We start from the raw sequence: 27,636 nt of genomic DNA on the forward strand, positions 1-27,636 counted from the left end.
GCTGTTTCTACTGGATCTTATTTCTTTTATTAGAGTTATCGTCCCACCTTCAAAGGCCACTTTTAATAACTGTTCATTCCAGGTTCCATCTGAACTCAAAATCACTGGGACCTTGGCATTCTTGGGAGATTGACTTTGCTCTTTTTCTTCCTGGTATTACCCCGAGCAGACCAGGTATCCATGGATCTGTAAATGCTCCAACATTTCTACCATCCATGATTTGCCAGTACAATCTGATATAATCTCCTGCAATAAGACAACCAGCATTCATTCTTTTGGTTGGAGAGGCAATTAAGTTGATCAATTATTAGTTGGAATTGAAATTTGTAATGAACACATCAAAAAATATTGCAACCTGTAATTATTTTAAGCATTTTTTTCTTCGTTTCTTTTTAACGAGGAAGGCATTTTCAAATGATCATTGAGATCTCTTGGCCTCCATAACAGTATAAAAAAGAGAACTTACAACTTGGAAAGGGGGAAAAAGAAGAATTCTACATCTAATTTAATCCTCCGGGAATCCTAAAAATCTGTTTATAAGCTTTGCAACTGGCCTGGCATCTCCAGGTGGGTAAGGAATGAGAGATTCCAAATCCATGCCTGCGATAGTTTGGTGCAGCGTTTGTGGGCGAGCACAAAACAAATGCTTCCTCTCTGCTAGTTCTTCTGCTAACTCACTCTGATGGTTGTCCATTAAATCCTCATTCACCACTACAATAAGTGGTTTACCAAGCCGCAATGTCTCAAATATGCTTCCTGAGCCTGCATGGTAACACTGGTTATTCAGTGATCCTTTTTCAAGAACCCCTATTTAGCAGATTAACCAGTTAAATTTATGACATCCTTCTATATATTCTTCTTATCAGTATAAATGCAAGATTAGTGTAAAGGGTTCGATATGATACTAGAAAAACTTTTAACCAATCAACCAGTATCATTAAATTGGTAACCAATCAGATGATTATTTATCAAACGGGGGTTTGTGATTGACCAAAGTCCTTCGGTAGCATGTCTATCCGGCAGCATAGATTTTTCTTTAGTAATAAATATATGCAAGATTAATATAAATATCTATCAAACGTGTGGAATATACATAGAAAGCACAATATATATTCTAATCAATTTTCTCCTAGCAGCCACTAAGTTCCAATTACCACCTCTCCCCACACCCAAGGAAAAAGGGGAACTGAAACTGGAGTTTCACTTCCCCCTTTTTCTTGATCATCCCACAAGGTGCTGCAGCATAGAAAAAGGTTGTTTCTGGAAAGAATAGCTCTTCAAGTGAGACCAATTTATTAGGTGCTCCAGATTGATGAGCATGGGCTAGAATTCAGCCAGATTGAGGAGCATGTTTGACATGTCTAACATGTATCATTAAGAAAGTAGAGTGGAATACCGTGAGTCCTTATACATACTTAGCTTATGTGAAAACATTACCTGCATGACTAATTACAAGAGATGCTGATTTTAAATATTCAGCAATGCTAGATGAAAAAGTAAAGTAGTCTACGGCCAAGGATCCATCTCCTATAGACTGCAGTAAGAAATATCTGTAAGACAATTGACTTAAGCATCAAATCAACATATTGAATCCTACCATACAAGCTAGAGGTCTGAAGATATAAGGAGGTCCATCTTAGTTTAGATCAGATAAATGTTTAAATCTAACAGAGTAAAAATTATTCTCTTATAAAGGTAAATGCTTTCTTGGTCCAATAAAGCTCCTTGGACTCAACTTCAGACAACTAATTTTATCAAATGAAATCTACAAATAACCAACCAGAAAAAAGAAGGAAAAAAAGGCTGAACTGAATATACATTTATTCTGATAATAAAGAAAATTTTCATTAAGAGGCTGCAAATACATTTGGACCTTCAAGCATTGGGGGAGTTTTTAGGGATGGACATTGAACAATTTTGGCTCTTTTTCTCCAGTCCAATAGGCTATGGAGACCCACAAGCAGAAATCTCAGCATCATTGCAAAGTTTAAGACCAGATAAGCAGCTGAATCTCAGGCACATGGAGGTTGAACTTGAAATGGACTTCATGCCGATAGTGGGGTGGATGAATAATAACAGCCAAGGGATTTAGATATATGGATAAGCTTTGAGAGTTATTAGGCAGTTAGTAAGCGAAGTAGAGATCTCTCGGGTGGGTTAACAGATCAGCAAATGGTTTGACAGATTCACTAGGTGAACGAGGGGTGTCTAGGGAGCATCTATTTTGGGTTTGTTTGTTTGATGTGGTCAGGGCATTGTCTTTATGGGAGCCGAAAGTTGTATAATCTGTTTAAACCGATCTTTGTATTTTTTGACAGTATCAAATATAATAAGGTAGGTAAATTATAGTATTTGATATTATAATTTTTTATAAATATATTTAATATTATAATATTAAGGAATAAATTTAACCAGTACAAAAGGCCAAAGGCTGAAACAATGTTTTAAAACATGGAGGTGTGATGCGAGGCGTTCCACTACTTGGAGACATGATGCGTGGTTTAGCATCGTCCCAAAATATATCATATTACAATTTAGCCCAAAACAAGCCATCTCTATTAGCTCCTTGCTTTGCCAATACACCTGCCATTCCATTTGCAGACATTCTTATCCACCCAAACGTGGAATTGAATTTCTTTTCCAAGATGTCAATCTCCCTAAAAGCATGTTTGTATTTCCATGGAGATGATCTAATATTCTTGGACCAAGATATGGCTAACTGAGAATCTCCTTCCATTTCCAAATCCCTTGCTCCAAGTTGTATAGCCAGCGTTAATCCATGTAAGAGAACCATCACTTCAGCTTGTACTGAATCTCCAAAGCTAATTGGTCCTGAAAATAATGCCACCACCACTCCTCCATGGTTTCTGAAAACACCTCCTATTCCTGCCCTTCCTGGATTACCCAATGAACTACCATCAAAGTTAAGCTTCAGCTTGTTAGAAGATAGAGGTTTCCAAGCCATTATTGCACTTTCTGTAGGTCTAACTGTTTGGGACACTTCTGTCATTTGTTGAGAATTCTCGAAAGAGATCCAAAGTTTCTACCCAATGTGCTGTTCTTACTGTTACGGCTTCAAACAGTTCCTCCTTTGATTTGTTCTTCTTGTTAAAAGTTCTCTGGTTTCTTTCCTCCCATACAGTCCAGATTAGCGCTGCTCTTGCTGTCCTCCACATAACTCTTCCTTTCTTCTTCTGCTGCCTTAAGAAACTAGAATTGAATAGGCCTACCGCATCCTGTGGACGATCCCATCTCCAACTAAAGAGATAACAAATATATTTCCATATACAAGACACGAAAGGGCAAGTAACAAATAAATGAGGAAGGGTCTCACCACTTTCCTTGCAAAGGATACACACATGAGGAGAAAGGCATTTATTTGGCCTTCGTTTCTGTAGCAGGTCACAGGTGTTGATTTTCCCAAGGAGCACTTCCCAACACAAAGCTTGTACTTTAGGAGGGATAGGTTTACAACAGAATTCATTAACCGGAAAAATTTCTCCCAAAGGCTCTGACAATACAAGAAGGTTAAAGAAGAAATCACAAGAGAAAAGGCCATCGGATGAAGGGAACCAAATTCTTCCATGTAGAGAGTTAGGGTCCAAGAAAGCATTTTCCAACTTTGACAGTAAGAGGACAAGGAAATCAAGCTTAGAATCTCTCAGACCTCTCCTGAACCCAAAATCTCAATTTATACCAAGCTCCAACGGTAAACCAAATTTTGAGATGGGTTCAGCATTCTAATTGGATAAAAAAGGAGTAAGGGAAATTTTCGTTTTAGTGGTAGATCCCCAACCCAAAGATCTTCTCTCAGACCTCTCCTGAACCCAAAATCTCAATTTATACCAAGCTCCAACGGTAAACCAAATTTTGAGATGGGTTCAGCATTCTAATTGAATAAAAAAGGAGTAAGGGAAATTTTCGTTTTAGTGGTAGATCCCCAACCCAAAGATCTTCCAAAAAAAGGACCCTCTTCCCATTGCCCATATCGGACCAAGTGAAACAGAGAAAGGCTGGTAATACCTCTATTATTGCTTCCTTGGGGGATCTTGAAGAAGTATGAGTTGCCAAAGTTGCATCTCATTCATTTTCTGCCATACCATGAATGCTTCCAATGACCTTGTGCCACAATCTATCTCTTTCTAAGGGAAATCTCCAGAGCCATTTTCCTAGTAGAGTTGTATTTCTCTTAGATTCCCAATTCCAAGTCCTCTAAGTTCTTTACTTCTTTGGGTTTGCATACTTGTTCCCATTTTATAAGATGATATCATCTTTCATCCCCCGATTCCCACAAAAAAATCTCTCATTATTTTTTCCAAATTCCTTGCAATCCTAACCGGTATTCTAAAAGTGGAAAGGAAGTAGGTAGGCAAGTTGGCTAAGGTGGTCCTAATCAGAGTAATTCTTCCCCCCATAGAAATGTAACTCCTCTTCCAAAGAGCTAATTTTTTTTGTGAACCTTTCTATTACTGGTTTCCAAAAGTTTTCTGACCTAGGGTTACCCCCCAAAGGCATGCCAAGATACTATAGGGTCCAACTCCTAATCTCACAACCTAGTATTTTTGCCACCTCCTGAATATCTTGCTCTCCTTAATCCTGCCATACAACTCTTCCCCCAATTCACTTTCGGCATTGATACCCTTTGGAATCCATCAACTAGGTGTTTTATGTTCCTCACTGTTATGATTAAAAATATATGATGTAAAAAAAAACAATATAATATAAATAAATAAAGCTTGAGGGGGGCAGATTTGACAGCTAGCCCACTCCACATAAATTCAAATTTTAAGTTCTGGTTAGGGGGGGAGTTAAGCAACCACCCCATGTATGAAGAGTGGGGAGGTTGCTCTAACCTCCCTACACCATAACTATCTCCCTCTATATAAGAGGGAGAGGAGAAGAAAATTGGGCAGCAGATTGAAAGAAGGGAGAAGAGAAAGAGATAAGGAAGAAAGAGAAAAAAAAAAGAGAAGAGAGAGGAAGAGAAGAAATAGAGGAGGGAACTTGAAGTTTGGCTGATTGAGGTGTAAGGATAGGCTTACACAGGTATAAATCTTATCCTTCCTTCTATCTCTTTAAAATTTTATCTATTTCAATACTTCTCTTCTCTCTCTCTCTCTCTCTCTCTCTCTCTCTCTCTAGAGTTTTGTTAGAACTCAAAAGCTTATTTCAAATTATACAAACATGTATATCTGGCGGATCCCATCCACCTCAAAGAACAAAAAAATAATAACAATACTGGGGAACCTCTGATATGTCGGTGGATTCAACATGTGGAGAAGCAATTTTGACTAATTGGCTCGCATGGGCATGAGAAAAAGTTCAAATTTTGAATTTCAAAACCTGTCCTAGGAATCCCTAAAAGCCCTTTTTAGGGAAGTAATGGTCAAGTCCTCTCCAACCCAGGCTAGCAAAGTCCAAAGTCCAAACCTCAAAAGCCCATTCCGACTCCTAGTCCACTCCACCTTACCCTTCCTCTCAACCCTCAAACTTTGACAACCAATCCCAAAATCCTCTATACCAACTTGAGAAATGCCCCAACCTAGTTTCTTCTACCCATGGAAAAGAACTTTCAGCCTAGACTTCAAACAATCAGGATCTAAACTCCTTTTCAAACCAAACCCAAGTAGACAAGGTTCAACCAAGAGAGCACGGGGTCATGAATCATCATTGAAAGTTTATGGAAGGAGGTGTGAGTCTTCTTCAAAAGAAATATGTCAAAGAGAAGGTCAAGTGGTTAGCAAAGGAAACCATTCTGGTGGAGAGACATCCAATTTGACCCAACTCCACCTGATGGTATCGAAGGGAAATGATTGCAGTCCACTATCAAGGTTAAAACCCCCAAACCCCTTTTTTGTAAATCTTCAACTGGGTTGACTGTCCACCTGTAATGTTTCACTCTCAAAGCAAATAATAATTGTTTCTTTTCAACCACAACCTAACTACCGCTCACTAGTCCCAATGAATCTTGAGCAAGAAGGCAAGATGAAGATGAGTTCACATCTACGCCCCACAAGGGGGTGCCCCACAATGCCCCATGTTAATGTCGACTATGTAGGGGTATTTTTGTCTTTATGCTTATGTTTACGTTGCTGATGTGTAAGGTTATGTCAGATCTTATGTCCCTCACTTAAGTAGGGGCACATGTGTCATTTCCAGAGTATTAGTAATATAAAAACAAATCTGGCCGAATGGGAGAGTAGACTTTTCTCTCTTGTTCGAACCAGATCTTTCTCTCCCCTTCTTCTCTTCCTTTCTTCTCCTTCTCTCTCTTTCTCTCTTTCTTTTACTTTGACTGTTATAAGTCTAACAGGATTCAAGGGTAGGCCAAATCCTAATATGGTATCAGAGCTAAACTGAGCAAATCGGATCTGCCCAGAATTCTGTTATTTGTGCACCCAGTCTAGGGTTTTCCCTTGCTTTCTTCGCCATCAGTTAGAGATAAGGGAAAGGGCTGAAAATGAGTGATCGCCCTCTCCCCTTGGAGGTTTATATGCCTCCAGTTGTGCTGTTCATGGTTGGTTGCTGTGATTTGTAAGAAGCCCTCCCGTAATCGATGAAGAGAAGATGGCTGATTCGTGTGCTGCAGTGGGTGCCTTGTGTGGTCTGATTTTCGAGTGATTAGGTAAGAGGTTTCTATGCAATTTCTTGTTGTGAATCAAATGATAAGTCTGCTTCAGATTGTATGGTGGGAACTCAGATTGTAATGTGCTAGGGTTTATGCAAATTTCAATGTGATTCAAATGGGGAGTGATCCTCAAACAGTGTGGTGAGTTTTCAAGTAGTCGTGGGGTAGGGTTGTGGTGTAGAGAGTGCAGTTTTTAACAATAATAAGTGCTGAAAACAGTGTGTTCAGTGTGTAGTGTGGTTTAGTGTGCAGTGTGCCGAATTCAGCAATGGGAGACAACAGTGACAGCAAGACTAGTGTGATGGTCCCTACTGACTACCTGAATGTTCAGATGACCTCTATTAAACTGAATGGAGAAAACTATGTACCTTGGACTAAATCTGTAGAAGTCTTTCTCAAGGCAAAGAAGAAGGTGAAACACATAAGGGAAGAAAAACCCTCCACTGATTCTCATGAGTATGATGACTGGGAACAAGAAGATGTAGAGATTATCACATGGTTATGGAACAGTATGGAACCCAAGATTAGTGTAAATTTCATATTTCTTAATACTGCCTAGGAAGTGTGGGAACATGCTAAAAAGTTGTATTCAGGTCAAGACAACACAACTAAAGTATATCAGCTGTATCAGGAATACTTTAATCTGCAACAGGGTAATCAGAGTCTTGAGTAGTACTATGCTAGTATGAGAAACATCCGTAATGAGTTGAATGTTTATCACCCCCTCACTCCTGATGTCAAAATTCAGCAACAGTAGAGAGAACAACTAGATGTGACTCGATTTTTGGTGGGGCTGAAGTCTGAATATGAACCAGTGCGGGCTCAAATACTAGGAGGATCAGCTCTCCCTTCCTTAGAAGAGGTGTTTGCTCGACTTAGAAGGATTTCTATTGGATCTACTGAGAACCCTAGTGTTTTCAACAGATCAACCTTTGCAGTATCAAGGGGCCATGGTGTTAGAGGTGGAGCTCGGGCAGCTCAGTTTGGTCGTAGTGGTAGCAGTGGACCGGTATATGGCCGCAGTGGTGGTGGTGGACCTACATATAACCGTGGTCGTGGTCGTACTGGAGGTTGAGATTCAGGGGGAGCCCGTGGCAGAGGACGTAGTTCAGGTCCGAGGAGATGTACACACTGTGGTATGGATGGAGATACCATTAATTATTGCTATGATTTGCAATGGTCCACCTTCAACTTGGGCTAATCATGCCATGACTAGTGACAGTAGCTTCAGACAAGAGAGTCATTCAACTTATCAGATGCTCCCTACATCCACAGATGTTCCCGGGAAGGAGATGATGAGTATGAGAGGTTTGTCCAAGCCACATCTTAGCAGAACACAGCCACTCTCGCACACTCAGGTATGGCTTGTCTGGCATCCACACCCAATCCCTGGATTATTGACTCTGGAGCCTCCGATCACATGACTGGAACTCCATGTGTGTTTTCTTCTCTCTCTCATTGCCCAACGTCACAACCTGTTACCCTTGCTAATGACTCCACATCCTCCATTCGTGGTGTTGGTAATGCTAACATGGACCCCTTACCCTTATCCTCAGTTTTGTATGTCCTTAAATTTCTGTTTAACCTTATGTCAGTTAGTAAGTTGACCAAGTCTCTTAATTGCTCTATTACTTTTTACCCTTCTTCGTGTGTTTTTCAGGATCTCAAGACGAGGATGAAGATTGGTGGAGGGCATGAAGTTGGTGGATTGTATTACCTTGACGGTGGTGGAAGTATGTCAACAGCTCTCCAGTCATCTCTTTTTCCTCTCCAATGGCACTGTCGATTTGGTCATCCTTTGCTGAAAGTTTTACGTCTTTGATTCCTTCGTTGAGTCATCTTTCTGTTTTGGATTGTGAGTCATGTCAGTTGGGGAAACATCAACGTGTTCCCTTTAATCCTAGAGTTGATAATCGTATGTTGAGTCCTTTTTCTTTAGTTCATTCAGATGTTTGGGGTCCTTATAAAGTAATGTCATACAATGGATATAAATATTGTCATTTTTGTTGATGATTATTCAATGATGATGTGGTTTTATTTAATGAAAGAAAGGAGTGAATTGTTTGTCATTTCCCAAAAATTTTATGCTGAGATTCGCAACCAATTTGGTGTCTGCATTAAAATTTTTCATTCCGATAATGGCTGTGAATATTTCTCTACATCATTTGAAGAATACTTGGACCAACATGGCATTATTCATCAGACTTCATGTACCTACACCCCACAACAAAATGGGGTGGCTAAGAGAAAGAATCGTCATCTTTTGGAAACAGCTTGATCCCTCATGCACCACATGAATGTACCCAAACCTTTTTGGAGTGATGCGGTGCTTACTTCTTGCTTCCTGATTAACCGGATGCCCACGTCTATCCTTGATGGTCATTCTCCGTTCACCACTTTGTTTCCTACCTTGTCTCTGTTTCCTCTTTCTCCTCGGGTTTTTGGGTGTGTCTGCTTCGTTCATAATCTAGGGCCAGGAAGGGACAAGTTAGATGCACAATCCATTAAGTGCATCTTCCTTGGCTATTCTCAGACTCAGAAAGGGTATAAGTGTTATCATCCTAGTTCTCGACGTTCCTTTGTGTGTGTTGATGTTACTTTCTTTGAGTCTACTCCATTTTTCTTGGGGTCCGATGATGTTTCTTCCTCCTCATCACCTCCTCCCCTTCCTCTTCCAGTTGCGGATTTTGTTCCTCTTGTTCTAGCTGTGACCAAGTCCATGCCTCCGGTGCCACCACCTGTTGAATGGTCACCTATCCGTCAAGTGTATACACATCGCCAACATGTACCAGCTCCATCATCGTCAACAGATCCGACAGTTGTTCCCACACCAACCCCAACCCCAGTATCTGATCTTGATTTTCCCATTGCCTTGCAGAAAGGTAAATGCAGTTGTACCCTTCATCCTATTTCTAATTTTGTTTCTCTCACTCACCTTTCTTCTTCCTATTGTCAGTTTATCTCCTTGTTATCCTCTGTTGTTGTCCCTAAGGATGTCTGGGAAGCCCTTGCCTCTACAAGATGGTGTTGTGCAATGGAAGAAGAACTCTCAGCTCTAACTCATAATCATACATGGGACCTCAACACTCTTCCTCCCGGTAAGCAAGCTGTCAGTTGTAAGTGGGTTTATACTGTTAAGTACTTACCTGATGGTAGAGTAGAGCGGCTGAAAGCTAAGGGTACTCTTAAACCTATGGTATTGACTACACAGAGACCTCCCTGATTGCTAAGATTGGTTCAGTTCGTGTTGTGATTTCTCTTGCTACTATGTATGATTGGCCCCTCTATCAGCTTGATATCAAGAATGCTTTCTTGCATGGTGATCTGCTCGAGGAGGTCTATATGGAGCAACCACCGGGGTTTGTTGCTCAGGGGGAGGTTGGTAAGGTGTGTCGACTAAAGAAGGCTATGTATGGACTCAAACAGTCTCCTTGAGCATGGTTTGGTAGGTTCAATGAGGTGGTAAAGAAGTTTGGTATGAAACAGTGCCAAGTTGACCATTCAGTCTTCAGTCATGACTCTCAGGCAGGAAAGATCCTGTTGGTGGTGTATGTAGATGATATTGTTATTACTGGAAATGATAAAGTGGGAATTGATAGGTTGAAAACTTTTCTGCAAGAACATTTTCAGACAAAAGACCTTAGTAAACTAAAATATTTCTTGGGGATAGAAGTAGCAAGGTCTAAGCATGGTATTAACTTGTGTCAAAGGAAATATGTTCTTGATTTGCTAGAAGAAACAGGTTTGTTAGGTGCTAAACCAGCTGAAACACCTATGGAAACAAACACTGAGTTGAGCAATGATATGGGTGAAGAGTTTGAAGACCTTGGCAGATACCGGCGACTTATAGGTAAATTGAACTACCTAACCATTACTCGGCCAGACATTTCATTTGTGGTTAGTGTGGTAAGTCGGTTCATGCCGAAACCTCTGGTTCCACATTAGGATGCAGTTCTAAGGATTGTGAGGTATTTAAAGGGGGATCCGAGTCGTGGTTTGATATACAGAAGTGGTGGAAAACTTGAAATAGAAGGGTACACTGATGCTGATTGGGCCGGTTCTATATCTGATAGGAGATCTAATACAGGCTATTGCACTTTTCTTGGGGTAATCCGGTGACATGAAAAAGTAAGAAGCAGACAGTTGTGGCAAAAAGCAGTGCAGAGGCAGAATGTAGAACTATGGCACATACTACTTGTGAATTAGTGTGGCTAAGGAACCTTCTACAGGAGATGGGAAGCACTATTGACACTCCAATGAAGCTCTACTGTGACAATCAGGCTGCAGTCCATATTTCCTCTAATTTAGTGTTTCATGAGAGAACCAAGCACATAGAGGAAGACTGTCACTTTGCAAGAGAGAAGGTGCTGAGTAGAGTGATAGATATTGCATATGTTAACATAGGAAACCAGTGGGCAGACTTGTTTACTAAAGGGTTGAGTCAGGGAAGAGTGGACTACATATGTAACAAGCTGGGATTATATGATATATACTCACCAGCTTGAGGGGGAGTATTAATGTCAACTATGGAGGGGTATTTTTTGTCTTTATGCTTATGTTTAATTTGTTGATGTGTAAGGTTATGTTAGATCTTATGTCCCTCACTTAAGTAGGGGAACATGTGTCATTTCCAGAGTATTAATAATATAAAAACAAATCTGGCCGAATGAGAGAGTGGACTTTTCTCTCTTGTTCGAACCAGATCTTTCTCTCCCTTTCTTCTCTTCTCTTCTTCTCCTTCTCTCTCTTCCTCTCTTTCTTTTACTTTGACAGTTATCAGTCTAACAGGATTCAAGGGCAGGCCAAATCCTAATACCCCACAGCACATCCCGAACCTTGTATTAGGAACATCTCCCGATGATAAGTACAGGAAATGATAAGGCATCAACGAGAGCTGTTCCCAATAATGTGTTGTGGGGCGGCCCCACAAATGTGAACTTAGTGTAGATAGTGTCCCCCTTGGTGGTGATAAGAGGAAATGAAGGAAACTTAGTAGGTGAGCAGCATAAGGAAAGAAATAATTTTGGTGATAAGGATCAAGTTCACAAAGTCTGTCTTGGGTAAATGAGGTTGAAGAGCAAGGTCTTGCCAGGAAAAGTCAAAGAGCATCTCCGAATAGATAAGACTAAATATTGTAGATGAGAACAAGCTTCTAGAACTATCTTATGAAGGTCATGAAGAGCCCTTTTCGATGCAATATAGAAGTGGAACTCTGGGCTGAGGGAAGAAGCACTAAACCAGCATGCAAAGCCTAGAGGGAGGAAAAAAAGGAAATTGAACTGACCATGAATGAAAGGGGGTCTTCAATAAATTGGGCAAGTAGCAGCACTGCAAACGTCCAAGGAAAATTTGGCATTAAGGGCAAGAGTTGCTCATAGGAAGGCAAGGTCTCTTCTCTTTGATCTCATGAATTTCAAAACATTGTCTTGGAATGTCTAGGGCCTAGGTAACCCAGATAAGAGCCTGGGGTAAAGAAGATGATCGAGAACTACAAGCCAAGTATTATTCTGTTACAAGAAACCAAGAAGGATTGTTGCAGCAAAAATCAAATGGAGGAAGTCTGGTCCTTGAGAAACTAAGAATGGGTGGATCTTACCCTCGGTTGGGGCTTCAAGGAGAATCTTATTGGCTTGGGATGTGAACCTGTTTAGGAAGTTAGATTGCTGGGTGGATGATTTTTCGATCACTGTTTTGCTTCAAAACAAGGCTGACAATGATGTCAGGAAGCTGACAGCAGTTTATGGGCCCACCTCTCCTTCACTCAAAGAAGTGTTTTTGGCTGAACTAGACTCCATTGCAGTAAAATGGGAAGCACCTTGGTAACTGGTGGGGGATTTCAACATAATTCGCTTTTTCCATGAAAGAAAAGGAAATCAGAGAATAAGCAGGGAGATGGAACATTTGGGGACTTTGTAAACAAAAGGAATCTCATGGATCTTCCTTTTTAGGGTGCAAAATACACTTGGAGTACCTTGTAGGCAGACCCTTTGTTGAGAATGGTTAGACAGGAGTGTTTTTGGTCTTTTTCTCCTTTTTATACTCTCTCAAAATTTGAGCACCCAGATAGGGGCCTTCTTGTAATTATTATTTTCTCAAATTATAAAGTAATCTTTTGAGGGTGTGAACAGTGAATAACACACACCTCTCAACACTCGCTCTCTTATTCCTCTTCTTCTTCTCTTCTCTTCTTCCTCTCTTGAAACCCTAGTTTCTGCAACTTGGTACCAGAGCGGATAGAAGCATCTGGGAGTTGTTCTCTGCTGATCTCCTACCCAGAGGCAAACTGCTGATGTCAGACCGCCGCCAGATGACATCAACAGTCCGTACAGGTGCCGGCAGCAGTCTATGAAACCAGCACAATTTGATTCACCCTAATTTTAGAAAAATTTTGGAATGACTCTTGTCATCATATGAAGCTTCTATGATTTTTGGTGGATTTCTCAAAGAAAAAATCGCAGAAATTCCAGATCTGATGCCGAGCCATGTACAACAGGTTTAATGATATTTTTCTGCTGTAAAACCTAGAACATTCAGGTCGTTTTTCAATTTGGGATTGACAAGAAGTGGTCCCTTAATTTTCTAAGCACTGTGTGATTTTTGGGAGATTTTTTTCTCCCTCTATTTTTCCACCAACCTAGTTTTTTAGGTCTTCCTTTGGTTCTTAACCGTGTGGTAACCTAGTTTTTGGGTTTGGAACCTCGATTAAAGTGTTGGGGGTCCTTTTTGGTTGGTGAAAAAGTGTCTTAGAATATGGAATCATCTAAGGATTTTCAGATGGTTTCCGATATGCTCCCGGGAACTGCAGATATTTCCAGTGGTATGATAACTACTGTTAAACTGGATGGAACTAGTTTTTTAGAGTGGTCTCAATTTGCTAAACTTACCATTACTGGGAGGGGTAAATTGGGATTCATCACAAGAAGGGAAGTGAAGCCGAGTCCTGTAGACCCAAAATTTGCAAGGTGGGAACAGGACAATTCCCTTGTTATGTCATGGCTGATTTAATCAATGCAACCTCATATTGCCCGAAATTACATGTTTCTTCCATCTATCAAGGATATCTAGGATAGGGTAGTTGCTACTTATTCCCAAGTTAATAATACTTCTAGAGTGTATCGGTGTCGGAGGGAAGCTTGCAGTATGTGTCAAGGGGAGAGATCTGTTGCTATGTATTTCTCTCCTCTATAGTCTATCTGGGAAAAAACGGATCACTTGAAAGCTCTAGTTTGGAAGGACCGTCAAGATGGTGAGCAGTATCGGAAGTACATAGAGGAAAATAGAGTCTTTGATTTTTTGGCAGGCTTAAACCCAGAGTTTGATTTCACCAGGCAACACATTCTTAATGCAGGCATTGTCTCTCTTGCTACTGCTTACTCTCTTGTACAAGGGGAAGAAAGTCGAAGAGCCGCCATGATGCAATCCTCTGTGAGTGATCATTATGCCTTGATGTCATCTCGACCCAAGCAAACATCCCATTGCAAAGAAGGTCGAGGATGCTATTTGTGAGTACTACAAGAAGCCAAGACACACTAAAGAAGGGTGTTGGAAGCTCAATCATCATCTAAAGCCGGAGAAATACAAAACCGAGAAGAAGGGTAATGCTCACTTGGCTACAGTTGGTAATGATGCTCAGCCCTCAGATGTGCTTGACTCCTCCGATGTGATGGACAAACTCAGGAATATATTGCTGCAACTAGAGAATGGTGGTACATCCTCCTCATCTGGTTCTGGACTTAGTAATCTATCTAGTTCATATGCCAAGACAGGTACTGCACTTGCTTGTTCCACGTCCTTTAGCCCATGGATTGTAGACTCTGGGGCCAGTGCCCATATGACTGGTATGCCTTCACATTTTACCTCATATAAGTTAACCCCGGGGAAGGGCAAGATTACTATTATTGATGGATCTCAGACCCCAATCTCGGGTCAGGGTGAAGCCAGAATCACTAATAACCTTTCTCTTGACTCTGTTCTACATGCGCCCCAACTACAAAATATATATATTTGTTAATTCTCTAACAAAATCCCACAATTGCTTAGTGACCTTTTTTCCAACCATTGTATTTTTCAGGACTTGAGCACAGGGAAGACGATTGTGAGTGGGCATGAAGTGGATGGTGTCTACCTCCTGGATGGACCTTCAGTGCATGGATTGTCAAACCAGACTGAGTCTTGTTCCAATGAGAAAATGAGTCTTTTGAAATTATGGCATTGTCGCCTTGGTCATATGTCTGTCAATTATGTCAAGTTTTTGTTTCCAAACTTGTTTAATTCTATGTCCAAATTGAATTTTGAATGTGAAATTTGTCATTTATCCAAACAATGTAGAAACACATATTTTGCAAGCAGTAAAAGAAATAGTGTTGCTTTCCACTTGATCCATACTAATGTTTGGAGCCCATATGTTGTCCCCTATATGGGGGGTACAAATATTTCATTCTCTTTGTTGATGACTACAGTCAGTATACATGGCTTTATTTGATGAAAAGTAGTGATGAAGTTCCTATGATAGTTCAAAAATTCATGAATATGATTGAGACACAATTTGAGAAAAGAGTTAAGATAATAAGATCTGACAATGCCAAGGAATACGTTGAACATCACTTGCATAGATTTCTTGAAGACAGGGGCACTATTCACCAAAGTTCATGTAGTCATACTCCACGACAAAATGGGGTGGCTGAAAGAAAAAATAGGCATGTGATTGAAGTTGCTCGAGACTTACTGTTCCAAACTCATGTTCCAACTCGTTTTTGGGGTGATGCTGTTGAGATAGTTGTATATCTCATTAACAGACTCCCATCAAGGGTCCTTAACCTTCATTCTCCCCATCAACTACTCTTCCCTAATGAACCTCCTTTTAATCAACCCCTTAAGGTCTTTGGTTGTGCTTGTTTTATTCATGATATGAATCCTTTCCAACGCAAGTTTGATCCTAAATCAGTTAAATGTGTATTCCTTGGTTACTCTCCAGCCCAGAAAGGCTATAGATGCTTTGATGCTCTCTCTGGCAAGAGATATGTCTCTAAGGATGTTACCTTTTTGGAATCCTCTTCCTTTTTCCAGTCATCATGTCCTTCTCTTCAGGGGGAGAATGCAAGTGAAGATCGGACTCCCTTCTGCCTTCCTGTTCCTCCCTCTATTCCTCTTCCTCCTCCTCCTGTGTATCGACCTTGGTCCTGGCAGCAGCTTTTCATCAGGCATAGTAAGAGGGTGGCTCCTGAAGTAGAATGGCCATCACAATCTGGTTCCCCAGACTCAGGTAATCTTGAACCTCCTGACAATCTTATTATTGATTCTAACCTTGATCTTCCTATTGCCATTCGAAAAGGGAAGAGGACATGTAGCAAGTATCCTATCACTAACTATGTGTCTTATGATGCTCTTTCACCTTCCTCCTAGAGCCAACAAAGGCAAACAATAGAATTTGGACACTTACCCCCTCGGGTTCTTTAACATGTGCTTCTTTCTTTAAAGCCCTAACACAACCTTCTTCTTTGGGTCTGTCCTTCCCTATTAAAGAGGCGTGGTGTCTTCCTATACCTCCAAAGGTTGGGAGATTCTGTTGGGAAGCCTTTCTAGAAAGAGTTAATATAGGTGATTTACTTCAAAGAAAAAGACCCAATAGTTGTTTGTGTCCTCATTGGTGTGCTCTTTGTAAAGCTGATGGTGAGTCTGAATACCATTTACTAATTTCCTGTCAGTTTACTAAAGTCATTTGGGAATGGTGTACTTCTTTGTTTGGGTGCAGGTGGACCCCCCCCCCTTTGAATGTGCAAAGTTTATTCAGTTCCATGCCGAGTTGGCCAACAAAAAGGGCCAAGATTATGTGGAGATGTATGAGGGCTGCAGTTTGTTGGACTGTTTGGGAGGAGAGAAACTCACGGATCTTCTCAGAAAAGGAGAGAAGCTTGGAAGTAATATTGGAGGTCATCCATATTAGGGTGATACATTGGCTGGAAACTTTGGCATTGTTTGCAAAATTCTCAGTAGATGAGATGCTAAGAAACTAGAAGGAGATTGCAAAATAAGCTTCAGCTAAGAAGGCATCAAACTCTTGTTGGATTCCTCCACCTCATGGCTTTATTAAACTGAATTTTGATGGCAGCAGTATGGGTAATCCAGGGCCATCCGGAATAGGAGGAGCAATAAGAGATGAACATGGGAATCTGTTAGCTATGTTTTCTGGACCAATAGGGGAGGGAGATCTCTTGAGGGCTGAGATACTTGCAGCTCTTGAAGGGGTACAAAGAGTCAAGGATATGCAATTTAGTAAGCTGATCATAGGAGACTCTGAAAGTTGTGGTGAACTGGTTAAAAGATGATAACTCTAGGATATGGAATTACAGCAATGAAAAGAGAAAATTTAAGTGGCTGACTAAGGATATTGAAATTCAGTACAAATGGGTAAAGAGAAGTACAAACTCACTGGGAGATGGTCTAGCTAGGCAAGGGGTGAACAGAAACTCTATATTTTGGGCCGTATTATAATTGTATTTTGGTGTTCAATGTTTGTTCTAGGGAGCTAAGATTGTTTAGCCCCCTTGCTTTGTAATTTTTCTTAATCTTAATACAATTCACAGTTACTGATCCAAAAAAAAAAAAAAAATCTACTTTTTTTAAATGAATTGACTGGTTTACTTCCTTTATCTATTCATTTGTTTTTGGTTCTTATTTTCAAGGAATTGGTTATGTATTTATTTATGGTTATTGTGCAATATTTGATTGTAATCTCAATTCAATTTAAATCCCATAAAAATCTGACAGATAATATCCAATTGGAATCTGAAAATAAATGAATCAAATTTCAAATTAGGATCTACCTTATATCTGATTCAACCCAATCCATTTGCAGCCTATATCATCCAGCACTATTCTGTTCATGTTATGATATTTTTGACAAATAGCATGATTATATTTATGCAAGAAATACCATATTGACCTTTTTTCTGTATGTCTTTGTGAAATGTTTAAACATATGCCCCAAGATGATTGGTGCTTGAAGTTGGAAAATACAATACCACTAAGCAGGATTTTTGTGCTTAAGAAGACTACCCTTACTCTACATGATTTTTTTATTCCTTTGGTGCTACTGGATTTGACTCATTAGCATGACCTTGTAGAAAGAAATTCCAATAAAGGAAAGAAGCTCCACTGCTCAAGAACAGGGAGTTATTGGTCATTATGGAGGTAGAAGCTGGAAAACTACCCTTGCTGGGTCAAGATAACTGAAAAATAGATGCTAATAAATCATAGTTCACCTATGAATCAGAAAACAACAGAACTTCTAAAACTTTCTGATTTCCAAAACCAACATCTAAAAATGCTACCTATAAAATACTCTGCCCCCTGATAACTGATATAAGTTCCTGGGCGAGGACATATAGGAGATGCTGGGAAAAGCCATAATATATAAGATGTGTATCAAGCAGCCAATTCATACACAGATTTTTTGTTCATAAAAACACTAATATTTGAAATAACATGTAAGGGAATATAATTACAGGAAGTACATTCTCTCAGCCACAGATGTGTGCAAGATTGGGAGTAGGTGCATGATGAAGTAATCTATTGGTCATTAAGACTTAAAGCATTGACTAATTATGTAATTTGAAGAGGTAGGACATTCTACCGCCTACTTGTCTTTTTTTTGAAAAATGATTAGAATTTTATTAAAATAAGGATAATAAAGGATACAAGTATCCATGGAGAGGCATGAGCTGTTACCTCTCCAATCAAGCAAATCGGCAACAGATTACAAATATGCCCAATACAATTGTTCCCTATTTGCCCTTGGTTGGCTAGATTATCAGCCATAGCATTAGCTGATCTCCCCACCCACTGTTTTCTGACACACAGGTTCCTTGTCAGCCACTTAAATTTCTTAAGTTCATTCATAAAGCACAAAGTCACAGAATCTGGGTTCTGTACCCACCCCACAACCACTTTGGAGTCTCCTTCTATTAATAGATGTTGCACTCCTGACTGTACTGCAAGTTGCACCCCTTGAAGGGCAGCCAGTAGTTCTGCCCTAGTGGAGTCCCCCACGCCTAAAGGGCCAGAAGAAAGGTGGCTGACTCTGGTCATGCTTGACGGTGACTATTAATTTATTTATGAACAGATTCTGTCATTTATTAAAAAAAAAAAAAGCTTCTATCCTGCCTCTCTCATTTTTGTCCTCAAGATTTTGAGACCATTAATTTATATTTATTATATAAGAAAATAATTAAGGAAATAGACCAAATGGTGGAGTTCAGATTCAAAGAAATACCTTTGTGGGGATATAGGACCCACGACCCATTTGAATAAGAAGATGAGTATAGCCTCTCCTTGACAATTCTTCTTTAACTTCCTTAGTGTCAACAGCCCTAACAAGGGCATCAAAACAAGTTGTACCCACAGTCACAAAAACTGTTCTTTTTGGATATCCACTTTCATCTGTTTCCTCCATTTATTTGTGGATAAATTTTCCTAAATTTGAAGCACTGCCACGCCATCCTTTACAAATCAGTACAAGAAATGGCAAAAATTCCCATGTATCCAGAAAATCATCATGCTGGAAACATTATAATCAAAATTACTTGATTTGTGGAGAATGGAAAAGAATAGAAAGGAAAATACATAGCACATTACAAGTATCATGTCAACTGGTTGAAGGGAGGTATCAAATACATCAAACTCTATACTAGAAAGTAATGGCTACAATCATTTTGTCATTATGAACTTATGAACTAAGAACCAAGGTTCAAAATATTGACACCATACATCTGATATAGGGCATATTGTATTTGTATCTTAAGTAATGGCTACAATCATTTTGTCATTATAAACTTATGAACTAAGAACCAAGGTTCAAAATATTGACACCATACATCTGATATAGGGCACATTGTATTGGTATCTTAAGTCATGGGCACATGGCACAAGTGAAACAACACGATGCTGTTTCAAACTTTTAGCAGCTATCATGACCACTACTAAAAGTCCAAAAATTATAAATAGTATTACTTTTTATGTTATGAATGATTTTCATTGCAATAAAGAATAATAAATACGGATCCATCAATGATCTATGAATAATTTATGTCAAAAATGACTTTTTTTCTTAATTTTAGGAAAAACAAAAATAAAAAAAAAAACATTTATTTTATATGTTTCAAATGATTTTCATGGTAAGAGAGAATTATATGATGGATCTATCAATGATCTATCATAGATGGAAGCTCAAACATTGTTTGGTATATTATTAGTAAAGTTATTGTATGATATCTCCATGTTCTAAACTCCCAGTATGGTTGATTGTAATGTATCTCTTAATATAATTTATTAAAATGTGCATTTATCATGTGTTTATACCTTATTTATAGTTTTTTTTTATGAATTACCTTATTTATAGTTATTTCAGCCTTACATTTAGTATTATTGATGTATTTGTGGGATTTATAAGAAATTTCCCTAAGGAATCCAAGTGTATCCATATCTTTCTACCGTATCCACGCGTATCCATATTCGTATCTATATCCAAGCTTCCCGATATAATGTGTGGTACCAATATAGCAGTTTGCTCTTCCAGGAAAGATGGGGTAATTGCAGATTGGGTTCCTTCTCCTGATGGAAGTAGTCAAGGTAACCCAAGACCCTCTGGAATAGGAGGGGTCTTGAGAGATGAGGACTATAACACCTTAGCTCTATTCTCTGGCCTAGTGGGTGTGGGAGACTCTAATAGAGCTGAACTGTTAGCAGTGCTACAAGGTATTCAAATTGCACATCAACTTGGGGTGGAAAATTTAATACTTGAAGGAGATTCTAAAGTTGTTGTGGGGTGGCTGGCAGGTTCAGACTCAGTGGTTTGGTGCTACAGGGACCATCTAAAGAAAGCTAAGTAGCTAAATAGGAACATGAATATTAGCCTACACTAGGTGGGAAGGTCAGAAAATGTGTTGGCCGATTGTCTTGCCAAACAAGGGGCTAATAGGGAAAGCATATAATGGACGGCTTTGTAATCTTTTCACTACTGTTTTTTTCTGTAATTTTCTTTTAGGGAGAGGTCGCACCTCGTGCCTCTCCTTGGGATGCCTGTACTAGCTCTCATTTCTTGATTAATAAAATCACAATTCAATTATCAAAAAACATATTGACATTAAAAAAGTTGCTTATCTTCAGCAACTTCAGCTGAAGCTTATTGCTTATTGCTTTGTCTTTTAATGGAGTTTTTAAGGAGCTTGTGGGCTCCTTAATGGCTGAAACTGAAGTTTGGTAGATTATTATATTCTTATTTATTATTTAATTATTTTATCCATATTAAAAGGCAAATCAATAAGTCCTCCGGTTCAGCAACTTCAGCTGTTACCAATGTTTTAAAACACAGAGGCGTGCAAGGCATTCCACTGCCTAAAGGCGTGAGGCGTAGTTCAGAACACAAGAGGTGTAAGACTCCCAAGTGCAAGGAGGCATAAGTCTCAAGGCTCAAGCATGTATTTTTTTCATAATTATAATTGGAAATTCCTAATAACAAAACATTATATTAAGAACTTAACTAATACTAACAGTACAACAAGCTTTAAATTAAGAACTTAAACTAATAGCCAGATTCCAATGAACGATGATACTAACAGCAAGCTTTAAAATTCTGCTTAATCTTTAAATTTTAATATAAACTTCATAATTCATATAAAACTGATGCTGAAGTAGCCAAGATAGAATTACACTATAACAGTATTAAATATTTATTTGTCAAGAAACTGAGTTTTAAAGAAAAGCTAGCAGCAGCCAAGGCCCAGTAGCTCATACTCATAGCCCCATAGCTGAAGCCGCTGATTTCCTACTTAGAAGTTGGTGCATTGGATTTAAAGCACAGTAAGGGGTTGACGGCCAAACTATTCAAGGTGTCGTTATTCAATAACAGGTTGGAGCAAGAACAAAAAGAAAACAGAAGAAAAATAAATAAATAAGTTATGATCAAGCTTCAGCCAGAAGAAGGAGAAGTAGAAACTATTGGTTTGCGATCGGAATCAGAATCGGAATGGCCTATTCCCCCAACCTGTTTGGTTCAGACAGGAACCGATATCAGATTCTGATTAATGCTGTTTGGTTCATTAAGAGTCTGGAATTAGAATCAGCCATGATTTCCAATTTTACCCCTAATAAAAATAAAAGTATAGAAAATGCATGAAAATACCAGAAAATTTGCAAATATTGCAGAAATTTGCAGAAATTTTGCAGAAAATCAGAAAAAAAAAATGTAGCTTGTAACAATTTTTTTATCAGTAAAAATCTTTCATTAATAACAGAGAGATTAAGATACAATAGCTAAAGATTGCATAGGAAATTGCAATCTCCAGCAATCAGTTACAATTCTGCCCAATACAATGAAGATTTATTTGCCCCTTGTTTTGCTAGGGTATCCGCTATCCCATTTGCATCCCTTTTAACCCAACCAAACTGAGAGTTGAACTTCCTTGCAAGTGTGTCAATTTCTCTGAAAATAAACTTGAGCTTCCAATGTGCTGAATAGAGAGTCTCCTTCAATTTCGAAATCTGTTGTTCCTATCTGCTCAGCCATCTTTAGACCTTGAAGTAGGGCTAGAGATTCAGCCTATATTGAGTCATCATAACCTATTGGTCCAGAGTAGAGTGCCACCACCACACCCAGATAATTTCTAAACACACCCCCTATGCCTGCCCTTCCAGGGTTGCCAAGAGAACTCCCATCAAAATTCAACTTTAGTTTGTTCCATGCTGGTGGCTTCCATTCCATGCTTACAAGAACTTTGGGTACATCTGTTTGTGTTATTTCAGCCCAATTCCTTAGTATCTCATTTGTGGAGTAGTTTCTAAATATCTCAATGGTCTTCACCCAATGTGCAGTTCTGATTTTTATGGCTTCAATAACTTCCTCCATTGTTTTGCTTTTTCTTGAAAAGATTCTTAGGTTTCTTTCCTCCCAAATAGTCCATACTGTAACTGCTCTCACTGCCTTCCATATACATTTTCCCCTTTTCTTCCGTTGATACAGGAAAGAGGGGCTGAATAGATTTACCACATCCTGTGGGGGAGCCCATCTGCATCCAAAGAGAGAACAAACAACATTCCAAATACCAGAAGCAAAAGAGCAGGATAATAGTAAGTGGGTTAGAGTTTCACCACATCCCAAACAAAGGACACACACATGAGGAGAGAGGCAATTGTTTGGCCTCCTTTTTCTGTAGAACATCACAAGTGTTTACCTTCCCTAGGAACACTTCCCAAAAGAAAGCTTGTACTTTTGGAGGGATCGGTTTAGTCCAAATTTCTCTCACTGGGAAGTTCACCCCCATAGGGTTAATATGAGTGAGCAAACCAAAGAAAGATGCATAGGAAAATAAACCATCAGAAGTTGGGGACCACACTCTACAATCAACTATAGATTGGTCCAAGTAGACCCTCTCAAGTGTTGAAATCAACAGCACTGGAGACTCACACTCATTTTCCCTCAACCCTCTTCTAAAGCCAAAATCCCAAGAGATCCCTGATTCTGAAAGCACACCAAACCTAGCAACAGGTTTTGATAAAGAGTAGAGGTCTGGGAAATTGAACATAAGAGGCACATCCCCAACCCAAAGGTCTTCCCAGAATAAAACTTTGTTGCCACAACCAACATCAAACCTGATAAAATGAAGAAAAGTTGGATATACCTCAAAGATTTCCTTCCAAGGAGAGGATGGAGCTGCATTGGGGGCTAATTTTGCATCCCAGCCATTATCTGCATCACCATGTAAGCTTTTAATGACCCTGTGCCACAACCTTTCTTCCGCACAAGGGAATCTCCATAGCAATTTCCCTAGGAGGGCCTTGTTTCTCTTTATTAGGTTCCCTATACCTAATCCACCCTGGTCCTTAGGGTAACAAACTTGCTCCCATTTCACTAAATGATCTTTCTTTTCTTCACCTAGCTCCCACAAAAAGTCCCTCATAATCTTCTCCAATTTCCTAGCTATTTTCACTGGGATCTTAAAGGTGGAAAGGAAGTAAGTGGGAAGGTTTGCAAGGGTTGATTTTATCAAGGTAATTCTTCCCCCCAAGGAAATATAATTTCTCTTCCACATTGCCAACTTCTTCATGAACCTCTCTACCACCAGTTTCTAGAAGCTTTCAGCTTTCGGATTCCCACCCAAGGGCATTCCTAAGTATTCCAGAGGCCAATTTTTCACTTCACAACCTAGCAGATTTGCCATGGCTTAGATATCCTCCCCTTCAATGTTGGTTCTGGCTAGACAGCATTTTCCCCAATTGACTTTCAATTTGGAGGCCTGCTGAAATTCATCCACCAATCTTCTCAGAAATATAGGCTTTTAAGCTTGTAACAATTTGCAGTTCTGAAATATAGGCTTTTAAGCTAAAATCCTTTTGTTTAATTAGGGGGTTGAGAATTTAAGGAATCCCTCCAGCTCTCCTTGCCAAGTACATAATCAAGTAACCCACTTCATGCCACCACATAAGATGGAAATATTGAAATCCATGGAAGACTGATACAAAAGAATGTCTAGATCTACCTCAAGCCTGTTGAGAAGTGCTGGCAACCACAGGACTTCCTACCAGATTCCAGCTCCAAAGAATTCTTTAAGAAAAGGGTAAATTACAAAGATCCCCCTGAACTTTTACATTGTGACAAATACCCCCTTCGGTCGTTAAGTCAGATGATGGAAGGCATTAAATTACCAAAATACCCCACTAAACTTTCTCTATTTTCTTTTTCTTGCCATGTTTTCTTAAAACCTAATTGACCCAAATGGAGATATGTTGCTTCAATAAAGCCACCAGGAAAACAACATACTCTGATTTTCTGGCTTCATGTTGTTGGTCTCTTCTCTCTCTTTATGTAAATGAATTTTCTCCATTGGAGAAGACAATGAACAGTACAAAGTTAAAAAACAAAGTAAGATACTTTCATAAATTAAAAAAAATGATAAAATAAATTAGAAAAGGGTAGTTTGGGCATTTAGAAAACTTTAAACAATCGAACAAGAATCTTTTTCAAAGTTAACTGACGGAGCACTAACAGAGGGGGTCTTTGTCTAATGGCTAAAATTCAGGGGGTCTTTGTCGCAAATTGAAGTACAGGGGGGTCTTTGTCACTGACCCCATAGTACATGAGGGTCTTTGTAATTTACCCTTAAGAAAATTAAGGAAATAAGAGAGCAATCAACTTAAGGGAGTGAATTTGATCCCAGGTATGACTCCTCTCTATTCCCTTCAATTCTCAACATCTACACACCTTTATGGAGAGAGAAACTTGTCTCTTTATATCTTCCCTACCAAACCTTGATGAAAATCAGATCTGGTTCAGCCATCCTCTGTAAGTAGCCTAATTAATATGGAAATGGTCCACTCTATTTCTATTCACAACTGTTTTATTTATGCATAAAGATGTAAATTCATGAAGCTTGACTTTTTTACAGAATTTACTATCATAATTTCTGTGGTCTTGGGTTTGGAATAATGTTATCAATGTTTGTGCTAAGTCCAACACATAGAAGCAGCATTGAACAGTGATATAGTTGAACAAAATAATTAAATGGATGGAGCACAAAGAAGAAAGCAACATTGAACAGTAAAGCAATGATTCAGAACTATTTATCCCTTGGTGGAAAAAATTGAGATGGCTTAACCCTATAAGAAATGTATTTTTCCAAAATAACCTTTTAGGTAATTTCCCTAGATTCTGTCATCAGTTCCATGATGTAATTAATTGATGATGACAAGTGTTCTTGCCAGATCTTAATGGTATTTTGCAGCTAGTTCTGTTCATCTGTACGGATTTCCCATTGAATATAGTAGGGTCCTATGCATTTGCAGGATATTGAATTATCAAAAGAGATAAATGAATCATTCAAGCAGTCATCCCAAGCTAGGACAAAACTCCCTTCGGGTATCGAAATGAGTGTCCATGTCTTAACAACAGGGTAGGTCTTGCTTTCTCCAATTTAGTATTTGTAAACTTGGTATAACACATTAAGAGCACAAGTTAACACTGCTATGCAAGTTCCATTTCCTAAAATTTGTAAATTTTGGTCTGGTAACTGTGTAAAGGTACTGACCAACATATCCACCGATGGATGTATGGCTTCCACATTAACTGAATGTATACCAGGTAAGTGAAAAATGGTTCAGAAGTTCTACTTCAACAATTAAGCTACTTTGTGTTTAATCACCATCTCTTTTATCTTTCATGGTGAGACAGAACATTTTCAAGGACTACTTGAGCAAGCACAGTGGAAGGCGCTTGATGTGGCAAAATTCTTTAGGTCATTGTGTATTGAAAGCTGAATTCCCAAAAGGCAAAAAGGAGCTGGCAGTTTCACTATTTCAGGTTGGTCTTTTCTTAGATCATTCACTTTTTTTAAATATTTTAGTCAAGAACTGGGTTTTATTAAAGATCAAAAGCTTACAAAGCAAGAACTAGGTTGGTCTTTTCTTGGATCATTTACTCTTTTAAATATTTTACTCAAGAACTAGATTTTATTACAAGACGAACATGATACTAGTGTGCTCCAAAGCAGAAGCTATCTAAATGCCAATGCTTACAAAGCAAGGGAAAATGCCCAAACAAGAATACAGGATAACAGTACAAAGCTTGTACCTAAGAGCTCCAATGGGGTGGGTGTCTTTCTCCTAGCAACTTTTCACGCAAGGAAATGATACATTCCGACCATCTTTTTAATATATCACTAGAATTGTCAAAAAATATTTGAAAATATTTTCCTAAAAGAAAAATAGGGATTCTATAGTTTGATGATTCTCTTTCTATCTTGGATGTAGTCCATTTACTCAGGGGCCATTTGATAACAGTCAACCTGAATTGAATGGCTTACTGCTTTTGTCTTTTAATAGGGAATAATTGAATAATAAAATATTCAGGGGTATGGTAATCTACCCAACAACTAACAAACTGTCAATCACCACCAATAACTAACAACCTATCAATTTCCTTCCAATAACAGTCAATCTCCATCAATAATTAGCTCTACAAACTGTTCATCAATGGTGGAGATTCTTCAACTTCGAAATAATAACACTCCTCCTTCGGATAGAAAGTACAAATTGAGAATATTTCAAGTCTAACAACCTACAAAAAGAAATCTAATACATACGTTGATTCAATTTTAACATCAATGTTAAAATCAAATCTCAGGACTTTTTCATCAACTTAAAATAAAATAATCTAACAGCAATAAAAATAAGAGATACCTTTGCCAGAACGAAAACTTGAGGAAAACTTACCTCACCGTGCTCTGGTCTGGTCTGCAGTAGAAAAACAGGGGAGGAATGAAAATGAGTCTAAGAGAGAAGAAGAGGAAGAAGAAAAGGAGGAGAGGAGACAGAACAAAATCGATGATGACTTACCTTGCCGTCGCCGGAGCTTCGATCCAAATCCGTTCTTCAAACTTCACTGCAAGGAGAGAGAGAGAGAGAGAGAGAGAGAGGATGAGAAGGTTTTAACTTGGAATCGGGTAGTGAGAAAAGGTTTGGGGGCTTTTTTGTCATTTTATTTTTTATTATTTTAAGAAGCGAGGTGGGTCGGGAATGGCCATTCACGGTGAATTGCCATTCCGCCCGGAATGGGAATCGGATTTCGATTCCGCCCAACCAGTCTATTCCGATTCCGATTCCGAACCCCTGTTATGAACCAAACTGGGCCTTAAATATAGGTTAATTGTTAATCAATAATCCCTCTCATTAGACATGTGGTATTTTAATTTTTTAGAAAAATGGGTTTCGGAAATAATTAATTTTACTTTCAAATAGAATAACTACCTTAGAAGTGGTTTATTCAAATACATTCAGTCAACTCCCATTCAAACATGTAGCACTTCAATTTTTAAGAAAAGATGATCTCATAAGTGGTTAATTCTACTTTGAAATAGAATAACTAGCTTATAAGTGATTTATTTAGAACACATTCAATCCACTTTCAAATCATACAAACGTGGCTATTTATCAAAAAAAAACACAAAATAAAACTCATAACA

General features: G+C 38.9%; 1 protein-coding gene across 3 annotated transcripts; it reads right to left on the bottom strand.

The window, feature by feature from the left end:
• Positions 1 to 346: 346 nt before the first annotated feature.
• Positions 347 to 27,263, bottom strand: LOC104601655 (glycosyltransferase family protein 28). Of its 3 annotated transcripts, none has more exons than XM_088893565.1 (5): positions 27,011 to 27,263; positions 26,855 to 26,908; positions 18,900 to 19,113; positions 1,438 to 1,534; positions 347 to 762 (listed from the first exon to the last, which is right to left on the bottom strand). In XM_088893565.1, the coding sequence occupies exons 3-5, from the start codon at positions 19,077 to 19,079 to the stop codon at positions 506 to 508; spliced, it is 534 nt and encodes a 177-aa protein (XP_088749691.1). In that variant the 5' UTR covers positions 19,080 to 19,113; positions 26,855 to 26,908; positions 27,011 to 27,263; the 3' UTR covers positions 347 to 505. The 3 variants fall into 3 exon arrangements, with proteins under 3 accessions (XP_088749691.1, XP_010263395.1, XP_010263394.1); XM_010265093.3 differs by having other exon boundaries at positions 18,900 to 19,184; positions 26,888 to 26,908; positions 27,011 to 27,262; XM_010265092.3 differs by having other exon boundaries at positions 26,888 to 26,908; positions 27,011 to 27,260.
• Between the last annotated feature and the right edge of the window lie 373 nt (positions 27,264 to 27,636).

This window comes from Nelumbo nucifera, chromosome 8 (genome assembly GCF_055504915.1).
Source record: "Nelumbo nucifera cultivar China Antique chromosome 8, China Antique-T2T, whole genome shotgun sequence".
In the NCBI taxonomy this organism is placed as follows: Eukaryota; Viridiplantae; Streptophyta; class Magnoliopsida; order Proteales; family Nelumbonaceae; genus Nelumbo; species Nelumbo nucifera.